At 39.6% G+C, this 20,921-nt stretch overlaps 1 protein-coding gene across 3 annotated transcripts in view; it reads right to left on the bottom strand.

The window, feature by feature from the left end:
* Positions 1–20,921, bottom strand: part of TTC13 (tetratricopeptide repeat domain 13) — a 77,232-nt gene that overhangs the window by 26,410 nt on the left and 29,901 nt on the right. The window contains exons 9-18 of one of the 3 annotated variants that reach the window (XM_075596577.1): positions 16,971–17,053; positions 16,023–16,164; positions 12,588–12,762; positions 10,546–10,702; positions 8,947–9,077; positions 7,888–8,020; positions 6,383–6,475; positions 5,590–5,673; positions 3,893–3,977; positions 2,471–2,580 (exon numbers count right to left, since the gene is read on the bottom strand). In XM_075596577.1, the coding sequence (XP_075452692.1) occupies positions 2,471–2,580; positions 3,893–3,977; positions 5,590–5,673; positions 6,383–6,475; positions 7,888–8,020; positions 8,947–9,077; positions 10,546–10,702; positions 12,588–12,762; positions 16,023–16,164; positions 16,971–17,053 (1,193 nt within the window). The remainder of the gene's footprint in view (positions 1–2,470; positions 2,581–3,892; positions 3,978–5,589; positions 5,674–6,382; positions 6,476–7,887; positions 8,021–8,946; positions 9,078–10,545; positions 10,703–12,587; positions 12,763–16,022; positions 16,165–16,970; positions 17,054–20,921) is intronic. The other 2 variants (XM_075596578.1, XM_075596579.1) reach the window with 2 other exon arrangements.

Here is a 20,921-nt window from a genome sequence, read left to right as displayed (position 1 = left end):
TGATTGGGCTGGACTTCCCAATACAAGTGAGAAAGAAGGAGTTTTTAGTATTCCATTTTTTTGATTGATTTGTAAAATTGGTTTCCAGTGCATTTTCCAATTAAAGACACTAGGTTGAGTCCAGAGAGACATAGCTACTATGTAATGGGGTTTGGCCCCATGACCTCGTAGCTAATATATATATATATATATATATATATATATATATATATATATATATATATATATATATATATATATATATATATATATATATATATATATATATATATATAAATAATCAAAAAAATAAAAAAATAAATAGATGATACCGTTCTGTGGCTAACGGTATCATCTATTTATTTTTTTGATTATTAAAGCTCTGCTAACACGGTACTGATACCTCTACATGAATATATATATATATATATATATATATATATATATATATATATATATATAAATGATAACAGGACATGATCGCTACTGATGAGGAATGGAAGGGCGATTACACCTCCCTTTTCATCAATGATGGAGCGATCACATGGCTACTTTGGAAAAGCAGTCACACAATTGAGTGTCGGAGGGGCGGTGGCACTCAAAAGGGTTAAACTACAAGTAAAACGTCCACTACTTAAAAGAGCAATTCCATAAAGCCATCCAGAACACCACTTTCTGTAAAGAATCTAACAGTTTAATTGGCTTCCCTGAACAAATCTAGTCATGCAAATGGGGTCTTCCTCTTCCATTCAGATTCTACTCCAATGAGCAAAAGCTCCATGAAGTATTTACAACTTCATGGGGCCCTTGGGATGCCAGACCTCAAGACGTAGCAACTACATCAAAAGGATAAAAGGGGAGGTCCCTCCTAGGACACAAAAGTGACTCCAGTGGCATTTTAATAGGGCTGAAGGAGCGGCTCAGTGAGTAAAGGCACGACCAAGAACAATCATGGTTTGAAAGAGGGGAGCCTGTTTAAAATCCCAATGTCAGCTCTTTCTGACCTCGGTCGTAAATTTTTCTCCCTGTGCCTCACGCACCAAAAAAATAGATTGTATGCTCTTTTGTGCCTGCAAAAATCCTACGTACAGCGCTGCGTACACGGTCAGTGCTACAGAATAAAAAGATATTAATAAATGTTGTTGATATGTTTAAAACGTTTAACATTTTCACTGTAAACTAATGCTTTTGGAGAGTTTTTACAATTTGCATCTAATGTCTTTAGTAATTAGACCTCTTGCCACCCACGGGTAACTAAATCTTTGTGCTCCGCCCTTTGCTTGACCAATTTGCCCTCGTCATTCCTTTTCAAGCAGATCAACATAAGTAGTTGATTTGCCTGAATCCAGTAATACTAGAGAAATGCAAAACAAACATGTATCTTTTGAAAAATCCTTAAGTAACACAGTTACATTAAAGTAGCAATCCCTGCTGTTTATGTGCACATTTGTATATCTTTTTTTAACCTTATTTGCAACAAGAGGTTTACTAGAGTTGAACCATGGCAATCCAAGCTACTGGGACGCACTGGGTTCCTGAGATATTTAATTTTGAAATTCCCTTACAGGAATTCTTTCTCAGGCGAAACAATATGGGCCACTGGGATCAACCTCCCTCTGTCAGCCAATAGAAAGGTGTGACATCATCGTTAGAGGACATTACAGCTTATGATTGGTTGAAAATAAAAAGCTGTAATATCAAAGATCCTCTGGTTAAAATAAGGTCAAACAAAATAAATACATTTTATTTTGGGGGAAGGAGTGGAAGGGATTGCAGCTTTAAGACTGAATCATTGCTAAGGAAGCCAATTACACTTATCAGTTGGAAACATTTTGCTGACCTGCCCCATAATTCTGATTTATATTGTACCATCTAAAAAAAAAAAAACTAAATTAATGATAAAGATTCCACCTGCAATAACATTTTACACAGACAGTGTGAGGAATGTTTGAGATAAAACAATAAATACTAGGATTTCGTTTCAAGACGGAATATTGGGTGCATTACTTGTTTGGGGAACACATTTAAATACCTCTCCCATCTTGAAAATGAGTAATGCTTGAATACAAAAGTAATGCTAAATACAAAATGTACACTTCCAACAATGTATACCTGATATTCCTTAGAGACCAGAGACCCCACAAAAAAAACCTTCTACAGCTGGTTAGGTACAAGACACATTGGATATTATAGGCAGGGCCACTTTGTGCATTTTTCATGAAGAGCAAGAATGTTGGAAGGAGGTATTCAGCATCATTATACATGTAGTGCGCTTATTTTCAAGGCCGTGTTCTTACCAAACAAGCAATGCACCTTTACAAAAAATAAAACAAAAAGGATACCCTTAAATAGTTATGGAAAAGTGAATGGTTTTTTCCCCTTCTGATCGAGAATAACAAAAAGGTACTAGATTGTAGTGCTTTACTGAAAAAGGGAACTCCTCTTAGAAGATAATAAAAGGAGGTTCAGATACAGAAATGTATTTTCTTACTTATCTCCTGTTATAGTAATTGTGAATCCATCATATTCTTTCCCTTGATCTTTGAGGCTGGGAACTTTTGTATTCACTGTGAACCCATCTCTTGTTTTGCTGTTAAACTGCTTTCAAAAAGTAAGATATAAGTATTATCAATCTATACTTTATGGGATGAACAGTTAGCTGATTTATTCTTGTAAAATCAAATGTGTGTGATTACCTTATATACTGTACTTCCTACAGGCCCACTGAGTTTTGCTGGACAGGCAAGGGCTGTTTTTTGTTTTTTTTTCTTCTTCAATGGGCAAGGAAGTAAAACCATTTTATGTACCAATACACAGGCCTGTGTTGCCCAATTTATATAGATATGCTAACGTGTATGGGACATTTCAGAAGTTTAATGAAATAAACATAATAGTACTGCAAAAATCGATTAAGGGAAACATTTGCCGTTAGTATGCAATGATACAGACTGATAAATCACAGTAAAAAAAATTAAATACATAGATAGGTCCAAGTGCAATTTATACACAATCTCCTTGTTGCTGGAGGGCAACTTTTGTGAAGAATAAACACAGACATGATGCACTGTAATCCTGACTGTTTGAAATAATAAAATTACCAAATCTGTAGAGAAGTAACTAACACAAAAACAATGAAGCTGTAAAGAGATTAGGAGCAGTTTAATCCAGTGGTTGTCAAACCTCTTCTCAGCGCCCTGAGCCAGACTAGTGGCCTGTTTACCTGTGTGCCAGTGCATTGATTGTTCCTAAAACCGGGCATGGCTGGTGGTACCCAAGGAGAGGTTCGAGAAACCCTGATTTAAGTCAACAAAGTATGCCGATTTCCTCTTCTCTCCAGAACCTTAGATTATTTTCACCCACTTACTAATAAAACGTGTAAATGGACAACCTAAAAAATGCCAATTAAAAGGCATGTGCTTATTTATGAAAAATAATTGACAAAAAATGTGTATATGCTAGATCAGAGGTTCCCAACTCCGGTTCTCAAGGACCGCTAACTGTCCATGTTTTAAGACTATCCTCATTAGCACAGATGGCCTAATCATTTTGGCTGCACCACCTGTGCTCAAGCCGGGGTATACTTAGAACCTGCACTTTCAGTGGTCCGCGAGGACTAGAATTGGAAACCACTGCTCTAGACCAATGCGTCTTAACCCTCTTCAGAGGATACCAACGGCAGACAAGATTTATGGGATGATCTGTGAATTACCAAGCACGGTTATATTTATATTTTATGTGAATGCTCGATTAGCTGGTTATCCCTAAAATATGGCCTGCTTAGTAGGTCCTGAGAGAGTTGAGCGACACAGCTCTAAACAGTACACCGTTATGAAAAAGACCATTCTTACTCTCTTCTCCCCACAGAAGAGGGTACTGTGCAGCTCAGCAGTTTTAAACATGCAGGAGAGCTTACCTTCATTATTGGTAAAAGATCTTCTACTTTTTGAACTTTTTCTAGTGCTTCTTTAACTTCTAAAAGTCCTTTTGGGTTATTGGCACTAAAGGCAAAATAAAGATTTGTTCACATGAAAGTAAAAAAAAGTTATCGAATAGCAACACAGATATTAAAGCTGCAGTTCAAGCTGCTATTTTTTTTTAAATATATATATATATATATATTTTTTTTCCCATTCAATATGTGCATCAATATAATCTGCACACCGACAAGTGATTAGCCAAGCTGCAGATCGATCTGTTCTCCTGTAATCGATCGCTTGCTCAGGGTCATTTAATTCAGTTCTTGCACAGCATTTTGGGCAATGTAGTCCTGGAATATGATTGACTGGGCAGTTACTAGATACAATTGGTGCGCTGCTAGAGAGAGGGCGGGGCTCAAGAGCCAGAGCCTATCAGAAGGGGAAGGGGACTGTCACTTTGGAAATGCTTCCTACATTAGAAACATTAAAAATGTCTTTAAAACATTCCTTTTTTTTTTTTTTTTTTTTTAATGCTACAAGTATTTTCTCATAGTACAGAACTGATTTATTTATATACATATAAAAAAAAGCATGCACCTAGGCTGAATCTACTCGAATAGAGGACTTTGGTTTTTATGCAGACCACAAGTCTACTTGGTCTAAACCACAAAGGATCTAGATGCAAACGCAAAAAAATGTCGTCTTGGCAAACCAGAATACAGAAAAAATAGGTAACAGGTAGTATAAATCAATGAGCATTCAGCATTTAACATTTTACTTTACACAAGGAATATGGGTAGTACAGCTTAGACAAATCGCCCTTTTATGTCAATTTCTTTGTTTTTAGAACACAGCAAAGATAACAAATAACACTTCTGAGCACAGTCATATGTCTCAGCATACATTCTAATCACTTAGCATACAATGTTTCCACGGCAGCCAGGGATTCTGGGTAAAGCCATGTAAATGAGCACACAGTGTGTCACTTTTTTCTTTCATTCATTTTAACATGGACCCCTATAAGCATATATGCCTGCAGTATTACAAGCTTGACAGCACAGCCTGTGTCACCTTGTGTGAAATAGTTAATATTTTAAGTACTTTAAACTTTTCCCCCACTGAAAGTAAAGCCACTTAATTTATCCACTGTGGGACGAGTCTGTGGTGTTTTTTATCACACTAGAAGATTCTGTAGAAGTTTTCTGGCGGGGCTAATTCTGATCTGGGCGCCTAGTTGTAGGAAGTGTCTTTATGGATAAAACGTTATTTTATTGTGCATTAATTGAAAGGAAAAAATAAATAAAATAAATCTTGCTACAAGATTTCAATATTTTACCATAGCATGGGCACCAGATTAACATTTTCACGGAGTGATGTGACACGTTACTTGTCAGGGCCTGTTGGCCTGCTGCTGATGACATCATATGGAAATGCAACAAGTGCATGAATGTACAGTAAAATTATAACGTTTTATTCATGAAGTGTCTCTGTGACTTTGTCCCTGCATTAAATGTAAGTTCATCATTCTTCTGAATGGAGCTGGTGCCCAATGGAAGGGGCGCCAGCCAGTACTAAGTGTCTTGTATCAGTTTACAATACATTGAAATATGAAGTATGCACTTAGCTAGAAATGCATCCTCAATTCGAATAAAGTGGTACAGTAAGCAGGTTTTACAACATTAAATAAAATTACCCATGATATACAAGGATCCGGTCCTTTATAAAGCCAAGTATCTTCTCAAAATAGTCCAGATATCTCATGTTAATGACCTGGCCTCTGAAAAAGAAAAAGAAAGGAAAATATATCACCGATAAACTGCGATGATGGTAAGGAGGCCAATTATACGTCACAATATTAAGTAATGAAAAAAACGGCCTAATTCCTACATAACACAAACATATTTGATCCTTGAAGTGTTCTTAGGGCACTAATTTAGGAGGTATGAGAAGTCTCTACAATGTACTGGCAAGATCCAGTACCTGATGGCTACACTGTTACACTGATATTCTAATTTAACACCTGAAGTACTTGTATCCTCTCTTCCAGAATTTCTATATATTTAGGCAGAGGCACCGTTATTTCCTGAAACGATTTCACTGGTATTGCAATGACCATGCAATGTTTATGGCAGGGCTCCCCCACTTGAGGCCCGTGGGACAATTTTTTTTTTTTTAAATCGGGCTCTCAATGGTCTTGGAGTGGCCTGTGGACTGTTGGGTCCTGCTAATTTCATTTCAGCTAGGAGAAATGTTTCATATCGACACCCACTTCTAGGTCTGGGTAATATAAATATATATGATACAGATATTATAAATGCATGCAAGATGCAAGTAAAATATTGAAGTCTTCTTAAAATTACAATACTCTTGCAGCCCTCCAATTCGTAATTGTTTTTGATCTGGCCCCCCTGGAGCACTAGTTGAGCACATAAACAAGCGAACACTGCTGAGGCCATAAGATTTTGTGATGAAAAATAAAGTGTTACCTGATCAAATTGATGTGGTTGTTGAATCCCCTGCTAAGACTTTGAGCTGGCATTTGATCTAACCAAAGTACAGGCTGGTCTGGGTCAGAAATCCTGTCAAAACAAGTCAAAAACAAATTCACAGGACACAGAAAGCTCAAGATGTCTACTTAACCTTAAGTAACATGAAACGGTGACTTGGAGTTAACCTTTAGAGTGGCCTCATTTAATGGTATGCAAATGAATGTCAGGGACAGGCACAGCAACACTTATAAGGGAGCATTCAGTCACATATTTGAACTGACTGCATTAAATATATGACCAGCTGAACACTTTGATATGTTTCCAAAACAGAAACCAGAGTCACAGCATAACTATTTTCAGTTTAATTTATTTAAAAATGATTAGACAAGCGAGGATCCTCACAGGCCCACATTTACAAATAGTACGAAGTCTCCAAACAAGTAAATTAGGCCTGTTTAGTCAAATGCAATATTTTTTTTCTTGTATAACATCGATTTTGGTAACATGGCTTTGGGGCTGTATAAGAGAAGCTCCGTTTCCTCTATCGAATTTCAGTGAGCAGCGAAGCGTGTCAGGAGTGATGCAATCGAATGTGTATGTTCCTCAGCCGGAAACTTAATGAACTTGTTCACACGTATGGGAAGTTTATCTAGTTTGAGATCTTTACATTAAGACGTCTTTTTTAAATATTTAAAACGTTTTATATACTTTTTTTTTAATGAAGATTGAGTTGTTTTGGCAATGTTTGCATGGGAAATGTTGACAATTGAACTTTGCATGCTACTAGTCGTTTCATTGAGTTAACATAATAGTGCTTATTGTCCCTGTAGGCTGCAGCCTCCCATTTTTGGGAATCTTCACAAACCCACTTTGAGAAACATAGGCTTCTAATTTTGTAAATAAAAAAATAAAAATAAAAAATCACCCAAATTTAAACTTTGTGAAATATGAACCAGAGGAGGTCTCTGGAGAGTGGAATTCATTTTGTTTCCCAGGCATCCATCTTGTCTTTTGTATGTCCTTTGTCAGTATGCGTGTTGTTGCAAGTGTAAACTTTGCTCTAAGGGGAGGGGGATGATATGAACTGTACCTTGTTGCTCAAGTGTTGTGCTCAGCTATAGAACTAGTTTAGTCTTTGGAGTCAGTCTGGGATAGATAACATGACCTGTAACTTGATTGGCTTAGAAGAGTATTATCCCCTTGTGTATTGGGAATGCTTGTGTGATGTCATTATAATCTTTTAGCAACCAATGTTAGCCAATGTATGCAATTGTGTATGAGCTCTGTGGGAATTGCTCTCTGTCTCCCTTACTTTCCAGGTAGGATCCTCCAGTATAGTTGATCAATAAATTACTCTATAAACAAACCTGTGTCGGCTCTTGTCCGTGTGCGAAGAAGCTGACATTCACAACTTGTTAAACACATCACTGCCATTGGTTTATTCTGTAAAAGGAGGAACTGCACCGCTAACGGCAACGATGGCTTTTCCTTTTCATTATTACCTTCTCCATTTAACAGCAATATCAAACATATCCCTCCACTGCATCAGTCTGGTTTTCCCATTGATTCGAACTTTTGAGTTTGTCCAAGTCCTGTGCACAGCTTGCATTACTTCTATTGCTGCCAATCCCATTGCTGCAAGGCAAAGAGACAACCAAGAGAAAAGGTAAATGGTACAAAACGACATCACAGAGAACACGGCAATTACATGGGTTACCATTGTCTCTAAGTAAATGTACACCTTTCACTGCTAATGAGCCAAGCACCCTGGCAGAGGAAAGATTCATGTTTAGCTTCGTGGATATACCTGTAACGTGACTTAGATGTAATAAAGAAATGTTTAGTTGCATATCTTGAATATGTAATAGTGTAATATATGTTTGCCTATCTTAAGGATACAAAATTGGTTTTACTTTCAAATTTAACAGCAATAAGTGTGCTGTTAAATTGGCTCGTTTGTCCTTATTTGGTATGTCATTCTGTGTATGCAATTGATATAATGCTACTGCCACTCTCTTGGTCCTTATATTATTTGTCCTGAAGAGGTTATTCATAGTAATGCACAGGATGTCTGCACTGCAGTTTGATCTAGGACATGTTCTTCAATGAACCTTCTCAGAAAGTCCCAATGTTGCTAGACAATATTACAGTGTATAGAAGATACTCACAATAAAAGTTGAAATGGATCAGACCTGTGTGCAGAAGGACATTTCCTTCCCTGAGCCGAATGAAGAGTCTTTCATTTATTCAACTACAGTAGATTTCAAACTCTTAACAAGCACGGCCCGTGTTACCTTTTGTATCCATTTGTGCTTATTTGGTGTGTCATTATGTGAATGTAATTGATATAATTCTGTTCCCCAATTGTACCGTGTTGCGGAATACTGTATGTTGGCGCTTTATTATTAAACGATAATAGTAGTAATAAAATAAGCTGCTATAGCACAGATTGCAGCAAGACTGCACAAAAACTACCAGTCAAGTTATTTCCAGAGATCACGCTGCGATTGGCAGTACCGGAGATTAATGAATCAAGTCTCTCAGTCAAATTAAAACCATGCCTCTGTGAATTCTCTTGTTCGGTAGGAATCCGGGTGTCTCATATTGCATTAGGGAACCAAGCCGATCTGCTACACACATAAGCTCCTGTATTTCTGGCTTGTAGCTTTCAAAATTTTGAGGTAGAACATCCCTGAAGGTAAAGAAATCAAACAAAGTGCATAACAATGGTAGAACAATGGTGGGGAAAATCAAACTGAGATGCTTCTGAAATGCTAATTTCTCCTGCTTACTTCAGACCTGCCCACTGACTGACTTCAGGCCACCAAGACTGTGCTGGATGTCTATTTTGGAAAGTGACCTAAAATCAACTGACCGGTATTATTTATTTGACTAGTTACAAACTGTGGACCACTATGAATCCACAACTTATACTCTATAAACTTTACTTTGAAGCATGTAGCATCTGGAAGTAAACACATCCCATCTTCTCGTTACAATAGAATGGATGTTCCATTGGTTTCAACTGGCAGTACTCAGACCCCCATATTACATTTCACAGTACAATGGAGAAAACAATTTATTCATCAATAATTATTGATGTAACTTTTTTTTTTTTTTTTATAAATGAAGCATGTTTTGAACAATGATTAATACCGCTAGACAGAGATTCTGCTGTCAAGCTGTAGTGGAAAAAAAAAACACAAGAAAATGTCTTCACACTTAGAAAAATGCATTTAAATAGACAAACTCACATTATAGGCATACCCCGGTTTAAGGACACTCACTTTAAGTACACTCGCGAGTAAGGATATATCACCCAATAGGCAAACGGGAGCGCACACATGCATCTGTCAGCACGTCCTGAACAGCAATAACGGCTCCCTACTTGTACCGAAGCTGTGCGCAAACAGGGAGACTATAGAGCTTGTTACAAATGCCTTATTTACATCAGTTATGCACGTACATGACGTTTGCAGAACAGAACTTGCATCGATAAGTGGATAAAAGGTAGTGCGTCACTTTAAGTACATTTTCGCTTTACATACATGCTCTGGTCCCATTGCGTACGTTAATGTGGGGTATGCCTGTAGTTCAGTTTTTGTACCATAGCAGTGAGGGTACAGGACCTGAGCACCAGAAAGCAGAGATTTTGATAAGTGCTGGAGAGAAAGTGGGTGAGTGAAAGTTAAGGACTTAAGTTAAGAAAGCCCACCAGGAATCATCATGTCAAACCTTAAGCACTTGGCATCTCTGTTGTGTATCTGAAATTGTTTCTGTCTACACTTTCAACAAATTATATTAGGTATTTTCAGAACTTTACAATGTTAGGCCACAGGAGGTAGATCTTGGACATATTAATGAATAATCAACTGACCATCACAAATCAAGAAGAAAAAATCTCCAAAAGCAAAAATTAATAATGCCTGAAGCATAGACCTCCACCCCAACTTACTATAACAACATTTTAATACAGTATCTTACCCGAGAACAAGTCGTGAGGGAGGGGAAGTGGGGGGGGGGGGGGAGGGAGGAGGAACCGCTAACCAGTGAATAGAATGTGGTGTGTTATAGTAACATTCCCCTCACTGACCCTCATTAGTAAGAATGGGTTTTGGCTATAACCAGTGACATACAAGAGTCAGCATGTTAATACTTACTTTATATGAGGTTGTAGTCCTGGTTGCTCCTCATAGTCTTCTATTAGAAAGGGGAGATTTTTGGCCCAATGGTCCTTGAAGTTTCCAGCTAGGTCAACATCAATGTTATACTCTGTAACCGGGGTATCAAGATGTGCATGCAAATACCGAGAGTACTCTGTAAAACAGAGGAAGAGAAATCCATCCAAGATTCTCAGAGATCACAGACACTACTCTTTGTTTGGTTTGACAAAGGTAAGCAGGAACCAATGAGAATACATTGTTTATAAAATATCCTACCAATACTTAACGTAGACGTCTCAACAGTGTGTGTCAAATAGTAGTTCATAAAAATGTTAAGTATGCCAATTGGAATTTACACACTTGTTAATGGTAGCTGTAGCATGCACAATATCTTCACTTCAATAGACTTCCTGATGTGATACAGCTACCTTAGCTTTATGAATAAGCACTGTAACATGTAATCAATTTGTCTCGTGCTCAAACTGAGGGTCTGACCAATGAGAGTAGGAGACAGACCATAAAACTCTGAGCTATGGAATCCTACTGACACCCAGCTGATGACCACAATCTGAATATATGATACAGCTCCACTCTATAAAACAATGGCATCTGCACTTGCCCTCTATTTACAGCTTTCCTTTGCTCCACCCCTCATGGTTTCAGTTCAGTGTGGCCATATGAAGGCGCATTGTTTGTATGATGGTACACCCTCATATGTTTTATATGGTACAAACACGTTGTTACACTAGGACGGGAGATTTAGGCTTTGGTCCCGCTGCGTCCGGCAGTGCGCGGGGCCGCGTCACCAGCAGGGGTATCCTTTCCTAGCCAGTCCCAGTCCCCCCTCGCTGCACGGCTCACAACGCGCTGTGACGCGTCAGCCACCAGGGGATGCAAGAAAATTCCGATCCCGAGCGGTGACGCGTCACGTGGTGCGTTGATGAGCCTATCAGCGGCGGGTGCGGGAGCTGTCAGAGAGCTTCCTCCACAAGGTAGGGGGGTGGTGTGTGTGTGTGTGTACCGGGGGGAGAGATCAGCACGAAGAGGAGGGCATTTGTGGGGGGGAGGGGGGGTGAGCTGCTTACCTTTCAACATACAGCCGGCAGCAGCTCCCTCCTGCAGCCCGGGAGACCGACCCCCACTACAGCCATCCGCTGGACAGGAGAGTGGGGGGGGGGGGTTATCGGACCGGAGCAGCAGAGAGCATGTGGACGGGGGGAGTAGCACAGAGAGCAGCAGAGGACATGTGGGGGTCCCTCCTGCAGCCCGGGAGACCCCCGCTGCAGCCCTCCGCTGGACGGGAGAGTGGGGGGGGGGGGGTGTTATCGGACGGGAGCAGCAGAGGGGGGAGTAGCAGGGAGAGCAGCAGAGGGCATGTGGGGGTCCCTCCTGCAGCCCGGGAGACCCCCGCTGTAGCCCTCCTCCGAAACCACGCCCCCTGGCCGCCGCTCCCGCTCCCTACAGACCGCATATAGCGGTCAAGTGCGTTTATTTGTAACTTGTCCCACTACTGTTGTCTAGACTGATGCACCAAAAAGATGATAAAGATGTACTGGGTGATAACATTTTCACACAACCATAGTTGTCTAAAAAGATAGAACCCCCCACTTGTAGATTATGATCATTTTTTAATAATGCAACATTCTGCAGGGCAGTAAAATGGGGGTGGGGAGAGATTAGACTGGTACAGTAGGTAGGGAGGACCCTGTTCCAAGGATCTTACAATCTGTATGATCATTAAAATTGTTTTCTAAAACTATTTACATCCCAGTATTGTACAAACAGATACAAAAAGACAACCTTCTAAACAATGTATATGTGAATAAAACTGCTAAAAAAATAATAATTTACACAGCTAATAGACATTCCAGAGTAGCACAGGCTATTTGCGCTTATGTTTGTTGCAGTTGGTTCCTTATTCTGCAATATGGTGCATTGAAAAGTTAAGGAATTGTGCCTCCTTTGTTTTGGGGCCTGGGACAATGCTATAAGCTAGTCCAAAATGAAAAAAATAGAAAATAGACATAGCAGCTACTCACCTCGCAAGTATTTCACTTTCAAATATTCTTGGCTTGCTTTCTGGCCGGGTAGAGGGTCATTTAACATTACTTTAGTCTGAGCTTTTATGCCTTCATAGAAATGTCCCATGGAGACATGACCAAGACCTTTCATGTACTGACATACTTCATTGTATGGCTCCAACTGAAGACATCTCTACAGAAAAACACAATATGACAAGCTGCGTGAGTCTATAAGTTGAAAAAAAAACAACAAAAAAAAACAGGCTTTCTTCATGCTGAAGGGGGTATATTTGTGGTAACAACATAGATTTTGAAGTGGGTGAACTTGGTTTACATTCCACAATCAGCTCTCCTTGTGACTTTGAGCAAGTCAGTTTGTATCTGAAGTTCTCCAGGAGAACTTATTGTGCCTGCAAAAATGACATATACAGTATAGTATACAGTCTGCATTATATAAGGAAAATATATTTTTTTCATAAAGGTGGTTATAGTTATTTGTATGCCAGTTGTATATTGCAACATTACCATAAGTGTATAGCTGTGCAAGTTCTGTCTTCAAGGGCTACCAACAGCCCAGGATATCAGACCAAAATACTGTATACCTAAACAAGCTGTCTTAGTGACAAAGCTAGGATAATTGGTTAATTACACAATCATTACAACAATCTTGAAAACTTAACTTTTTGATAGCCCAAGGTAATGATGTACAAAGTAGTCAATATCACCACTCAATTTTAACAGTCTCTTGAAAATGTAATACTTCTGTATTTAAAGTCAATCTTTAAAGCCACAAATACATTTTGTTAATGGGACAAAGTCTGATTACTGTATGTGCAATTTTAGTCTTCAAAGAATAGCTCTGCAATAATATTTTTTTCAAACAGAAAATACCATGCAACAGTTTGCTACAAATAATCCATTACAAATCTGCTTTCAATTAAATAAACATTAAAGCAGCTCTGCTTAATCCATTGATGAATATACGTGGAATATATCAACTATAAGAAATGTTATCTACAAGTCTTAAAAGAAAGATATTGAGCTATATTTAATAAACAGTCCTCTGCCTTAAGTCACTGTCTGGCACTGAAAGACACCTTCAAGCAGTGATGTGCAATATGATAGATTTAAAGGGCAGCATGTGAGGACCTTGAGCCCTCAAAGCGGCATTAAGCCGAGTCCCCGGTGCTACACACCACAAGCATAAGCATAAGAAGCTGATGGAGCAGGGAGAAGCTTGGAACCATACCAGCTACATCACCATTTCCAATGCACTTGGGAGACAGTGGCCTGTAGGAGCTGAAAGCAATTTGAAGGGTGCAGATGAAGCCCTAGAGGACCACCTGCTTGCCCACCAATGTCTTAAAGCTATATGGAGCCTTCAAGCACCAGAATGAGTCTTATAGCAGAAGCCTACTTCGTAAATGTCATGAGAGGATTTGGCCTGGGATTAAAGGGGTTACCTCCCCATTTGGCCACCCTCTACTCTCACATGGGAAGCAAGGGGTTAACTGGACTGAGGTCCAGTAATGTGTTTTTGCCTTGCTGCAGTATCCAAATGTTTATCCCCCTGTATGAATATATTGTGTTATCTTGGTGTTTGCACTCACACATACACTAGGGTTGATGCGGGAGGGAAGGGGTTAATGTTAATTTAGTGATTATAGCCCTTTGTTCCCTTTTCAGGCTCCATTTTGCAGCCGTCCATAGGTCGCCATTGACCCTCCATGCGTTCTAATGGCAGAAGTAGCGGTTTTGGACCTGTTTTCCAGCGATGACCAGCAGGTGGCGTCCGAGAGGAGGAGCGGCGGTTTCCCATTGTAAGTCAATGGGCTCATTGACTTCAATGGAGATTCCTCAACGCCGGCCTCGAGGAACAGGTTGGCAGCCATCCAAACCGCAGACCGCAAAAGCAGATATAATGTCTTTGAAAAGAGTTTAATCACTTCGGTCAAGTTCAAAGACAATTGGCGTGGGAATCTTAAGTTTTAGGGCCCCTGGGAATAAAGTTATTTTTGTACCTAGCTCCTAGGAACCCCCACACACGATCCACACCGGGTCCAGGAATGAGAGACCCCCCGTAAGGGGTCGAGCGGAGAAGGAGGGTCGCGCCATTGACCTCAATGGCAGAGCGGAGGTCCCATTGAATCTAATGGCGGCGTGTGCCATGCATTGTCTATGGCGGCGCCGGCCATTGATTCCAATGGGGAAAAGCCCTGTGGCGTAAAAACGACTAAGTGTGAAATGCTGAAAAATGTAAGTCCATATCTCCGGTTCTGGAATGACCAGGGGGATGGGATTTGGGTGGCATGTAGCCCAGGTTCCGGCTTTAATGCATGACCCTTCCTAGCCCCCTCCGACCGACCAGACGGTGTGTGGACGAATGTAAAGATTTGTGTTTTTTCCATAGGCTTCAATGGCGGCGTTTCCCCATTGAAAGCCTATGGCGGGAAATTCCATTGAAGGCAACGGCGGAGCCCGCCATTCAACGGTATGGCGGCGGACCCCGTTGATTTCAATGGGGAAAGAGTGAAAAGCAGAGATTCAATTTTAAAGGGACGAATCCTGTATTTTAAAAAATGTATTAGAGTGCATTTCTGTATCTCCGGTTCTGGAGGTCGCAGAGAGTTGTAATTTGGCCAATATGTAGGGTCACTGTAGGCTTTAATAACTGGCAGATTTCGACCCACTGGACCCACCAGAACGGAACTTATTAATAAGTGAAAATATTAAAGTGTATATGGGATTTTGGATCTGCTCTGAAAATGCAGACCCCATCTGCTATGCTAATAGGGCAGGAAGGGTATCCTGAAAAACTTAGCATAGCCCTGTGATCAAAAGTTAACTGCCCTGATTGTTTATACTAGGGGCAGGAACAAAGGAGCTGAGTGGTTTTAAGTGTGGTACTTCACACTTACAGGGAAGCCAAAATCTACTTCAAAGAGATTTTTCTGGCTAACTCGGCGCCTAGGGTTAAGAGTAAAGGGTTGAAATGGTATATAAGTCAGAGTCACCCCTTACTCAATTGTCTTCATGTTCTTCATGCATTGTCGTGATGTCCACACCTGAACCTGAATTATGGCAGAAATGGCCCATCCCGTATCCTGATGGCTTTCTTGTCCTAACCTTTAAGTAAGTGCTATATTTTGTCTGTTATTTGTATAATCTGTTGTGTTCACCTTCTTCAAGGAATAAATGATATTTTATCATATCTAAGCCTCGTTCAGTTCAACCCAGATATTTGGTGTTATTATATCTTGTCATAAGTTACCGTGACAGTAAATATGGGCCAATATGTCTTATTGGTTAAAAGATAACTTTAAGGGTTAACACAAGAATGTGTGCTCACTTGTGGGCTGTGCATACGTAAGCTGGTAAGCTTTATATTGAATGGTTCCTAGTTAAGTAGTGTAAAGACGAAAATCATAGACAAAAAGAATGATATTTCTTTACCTTAAAGTTGGTTAGTGCCTCTTGCAGACTCCCATGGCGATAAAGCATCATTCCCCTTAGTTGAAGCGTCTGCACATGATTCTGATCGAGCACTAACGCTTTCTGAAAGCTCTCCATGGCTGCTTCAAAGTTGCCGAGTTCCCTAGAATTACATAGAACGACAAACACAATTAAAATGATGTAGATGGGCAATTAAAAAAAAGAAATACCATATCTACAGTATATAAAGCACATAGATCTATACATAGTGACTTAATTCATGTTGTGATAATTGCAATTAATCAATTACATCAGTACTCCTTCCATGATGCTTAACATGCTTGGAGTGTAAGCAGAGAGGTGTAAGGCTGTGCTTATAGTGCCGGTAAAACAAATGAATTGCCGCCGTCGCCGTCTATTTGATTTTCCAGCGAACGTCGCGTCGCCTTATGCAGCAGGAGAAGACTCCACAGAAACAGCCATGTTTAAAAATGGATAGGAGGCTAACAAGAGAAACTGTAGTTGTGCTCAGATTCACCACTTTGTGACATGTTACAATGAATGAATGGGACCAGCAAAAGCCATTCAAGCAGACCTTCACATTGGTCATCTCTACTGTACCCTATACAGTGGATATTTTGTGTTACACCCCCCCCCCCAAAACCTTATGGCTTGACCTAAAAACAAATGCCCTTAAACACCTTACTGGTCATATTTCACCTTCATCTTCCAGATACCCTTTGTATACGCATAACTTGCATGCCTTTATCTTTCTTTATCTAAATTATATAATCTGGGTGGTTTAAAGCCCTTCACTATCAGATCCTGTCTCCACTAGTGCCAAATGGTATTTTTTTTAAATGTCACATTGAGTTGTTTCTCTTTCCCCCCCAAACCCCCCCCCCAAGAATCTTGCAAATCTAAGTAGTGTAGATGATGCATGGAGAATAAAATGAAGACAATTTCTACCTGTAGGCCTGACCGAGACTTTTATATGCTTCAATGAAGTTGTCTTTCTGCTTCAAAGCTTCCTTAAATGATTCAATAGCTTCCTACAGAAAACAAAAAAAGTGTAATATAAGAAGCCGTTTACCCAGAGAGACATTTGGTTGCAGAACATGTAACCACAGTTGCAACTCAAAGTTTTACTCTGATGCCCTACCAGTTTAACCTTTGCACTGCCACAGGGCCATGGCAAAGCTTTGAACAGGTTTAAAAAGGCGCACTAATAGCAGTGGCTTATTAAAAGGGGGTTAAACCATGGGCCAATAGGAGTCTGCAGAAAGCAGATAGGGTCACAGGCACACAGTAACTGCAGCAATAATTGCCGGTGCTCTTGGAGATGGGGAAGATCCTGTACTAACCCCAGAGAGATCACCAAGTTGAAGGAAAGCATCCAGGCACCCGGTATTGCAAAAAAGTTGATTTAATAGCAGCACCAACGTTTCGACCACATAAGTAGTCTTTATCAAGACTATTTATGTGGTCGAAACGTTGGTGCTGCTATTAAAATCAACTTTTTGAAAGACCGAGTGCCTGGATGCTCTCCTTCCAATAGGAATCTGCAACTTTTAAACCTTTATTTTGTTTTCCATGGAGGGGACTGTACCTGCGACACTCTAGGGGGCCCCAGTAGCTGAAATTAACACGGTTCAGCTCTGGAGACCTCCTTCCTATACAAGTACAAAAAATGGGAAGGGAGAGAGAGAAAAAAAAGGGGGGGGGGTTGGAGGGAACTGCTCCTTTAAGAAGGGTTTGAATTCCTCTGGCTAAACCCTTTTGTCTGATGTCTAGGTATTCAACAAGATTTTGCATATCATCCCTCTGATCAAAACAGGGTGGGATAAGGGGAAATCACATTGACAAACAATCCTCCATTCAGAGTCCCAAGAGATATAGAATTCATGCTTAATTTCCAAAGAAGCAAAAAACAATAAAATGTTGGCATTAAGTTGTCACATTTGTTTAACGAAGACAATAAAAAAAAAAAAAAAATAATAACTTTTTGTAAATAATGTATCAGTTACTAAAACACATCTTCAAAGCAGCAAACTTTACCGCTTTCTCACTAGGTACAGTGCGTAGGACACTAGAATAAGGAATCCTGGCAGCCCTGATACTAACTGGAGGCCAGAGATCATGACCCCTGAGGTGTTAGGGTCACTTTTAGAGTTTACCCATTCAAAGCTCAGATTGACTACCACCAAGAGGCTTGTAAGAAGCTTCCTACTGGTGGTCAGTCTGAAATGTGCAGAATTAATGTGGTCACATGGCTCCAGGCAAAGAAGACGACAAGCAACCAGTCATTTCTTTATGTTATTTTGTTCCATAGCTAAAACAAGGATTCATTCTTTGAGAGTATAAACAAGACCAGTTTGGCCATGTGGCGACCCGGTCTACAACCTGGCTTACCAACTTCCAAACAAGGGTAGGAGGAACACTAATTATGTCAATTTTTCAAACCGCGCCTGGCTGGGTCTGAAGGCGTGGTGGCGAGTACTTCAGGAAATGTTTCCTTATCACCTCGAAGCAATCTCTTTACAGAGAGCTGGCCCACTTCTTTACTTGGTATAAAGCATAAAAACACTACTATTCCATATGACACCTCTCGGCGATGGAAGACATCTTATTGTTCCACACATGAACTATAAGGTGCCTTTCGGTGCTCAAAGGTTTTTCTAATGGAATAGCGTACTGTAGATTAGATCATATAGGCCAAAATATTCCAAATTCAGAATACACATTTAGAAGTGGCTCAGTAGATTACAGCACTGCTATAAAATGATAAATAAATTATTATGGAATTTGCTATCAAGAAGCCATATTGGTTTTGGAAAAGTGAAGGTTTGTTGCAGATTGCAGTGACTAACATGACAGTACTCAAACAAAATTATAAATACATTTTGAGAAATAGGGCCCAGGGTCACTAAGCTTTGTTACCTTAATTAATGAGCTCATGTATAGCCACTATTTGTTCTTATTGTTATTTTGGCGAAGCTGACTCAGGAAAAGAACACCGGTTCCCTTTTTAAGTAAAGTCACGTAATTTGTCCTGATTTACTGCAGCTTAATAAATATGGGCCTTGAAAGCTTGTGTCCAATAGCTGTTTGAATACATGTTGGTCCATTAAATGTCATAACCTGCAGAAACCCGATTTATATTTCAAGTAGGACTGAAAAATGTGAAAACAGAAGCTAGCATTGCTAATATTGTACAGTCATTTACAGACACGAAAACGTACATTCTCTGCTTCACTTTTCCTTCCTCTCTGCTCGTTTAACTATGAAACCACTTTCCTATTCAATACAAATTCAGTTGGGCCGCAATCATTGCTTCAGTGATTTACGGGCATAGTGACTCAGGTGCATGTAGTAAAAGTTTTAGAATAGAAATCTTTGCACGTTTATTTGCATTATGGCTTTCTTGCAGGCCCCCAACACAGAATAATGAAGCATTTCACCACTACAGCTTTAAAAACCGCAGCTCAGTCAAATGATTTGGGGAGGGAAAAAAAAAACAAAAAACAAAAAAAAACTCACATTAAAATGTAAATGTTTAGAAACAAAATTCTAATTGTTAATTGCATGTCAATTTGAGAAGGGAATGTTGGATTATGGTAGAAATACAACATGACCTATAGAAAGGACTAATGTGTTTGTTGTTGTTTTTTCTTAGAACGAGTTATTAGGTATTTAAAATATATGCACTTGGTCCATCAGTAACGCTTTGTATTTTCTTATTTTAGCATCGATCCCTATTACAACACACTATGAAACATAGTGGACATTAGTTAGGGTGACCATAGTTTTCCCAAAACACACCGGGACAAATTTCACGCATGCATGGCTGGCAAGCGCCCATCTCCCATGAAAACTGGGACATTTAGCTAGATTTCGGGACACCAGGACAGAGGGCAATAAACCAGGATGCCAGGTCACCTGCTTGAAGCACAAAACAATTAATGGCCGATATACTAAGATTTTGTTTCACATTTTGTATGCGGCAATATTTTAGTGTCAAAAAGTAATACAAACCTTAAAAAAAAAAGGGCATCTTATGTATAAACACTTCATACATACGATGCATTTGTTGTTTGAAATGATTTGCGACACAGCCTCATGTTGAATACCTGGTCGATACAATTTAAAATTAAACCAGTTATCATGCGAGTTGAATTTTGCAGACTATTTTGACACGTTCTCCTTTTTTTGTCACACAAGAATAATTTTTTGTCCATACTATTAACATCTCGATGCCTAGCACAATCCATTTTTGTGCATCCAAGAAAAAAAAATCCTTGACGTCAATGGCGCAGATGGAAACATTTCAGGTTATATGCACAGACAAGCTCAATTTAAAAATTTATCAATGCCAATTTTTTACGCCTCGCCCCCCCAAAAACAAAAAACAGACTACACCCCAAAAGACCAGAGGATTGAAGTGTGATGGTACGATGGTACAACTACAATTTTTTTTTTAAATATACAACACTACATGGGAGGTGGAAATCCTTTTTGGATCGGAAGAGGTTTTTGTGAAACAAATTCCTTAAATATGTAACCATGCTTCAGGCACCCATTAGCAATGCACTTTTTTGAGAAAATAAGCTTACAGTAAGCATTAAGTATTTCGGAATTGGTTTGATCAGATTTATTAGAAGTGGCTCAGTGAGTAAAGACACGTACTATATACAATGAGACCATTTGAAGTCAGGGGAACCTGGTTCAATTACAGATCCTTGTGACCTTGGGCAAGTCACTTCATCTGCCTCAGGCACCAAAAACAGATTGTAAGCTCATCTGGGCAGGGACTGTGTCTGTACAATTCCCATGTGCGGTGTACTGTACTCTATTCTGCAATTGAGAGGTGCTTTGAGTCCCATTAGGAGAAAAACAATACTTAATAATAAATAACGTTAT

The sequence above is a fragment of the Ascaphus truei genome, chromosome 4 (genome assembly GCF_040206685.1).
Source record: "Ascaphus truei isolate aAscTru1 chromosome 4, aAscTru1.hap1, whole genome shotgun sequence".
Classification (NCBI taxonomy): Eukaryota; Metazoa; Chordata; class Amphibia; order Anura; family Ascaphidae; genus Ascaphus; species Ascaphus truei.
Note: the sequence above shows the minus strand (reverse complement) of the source record. Positions and strands in the feature narration are given on the sequence as shown.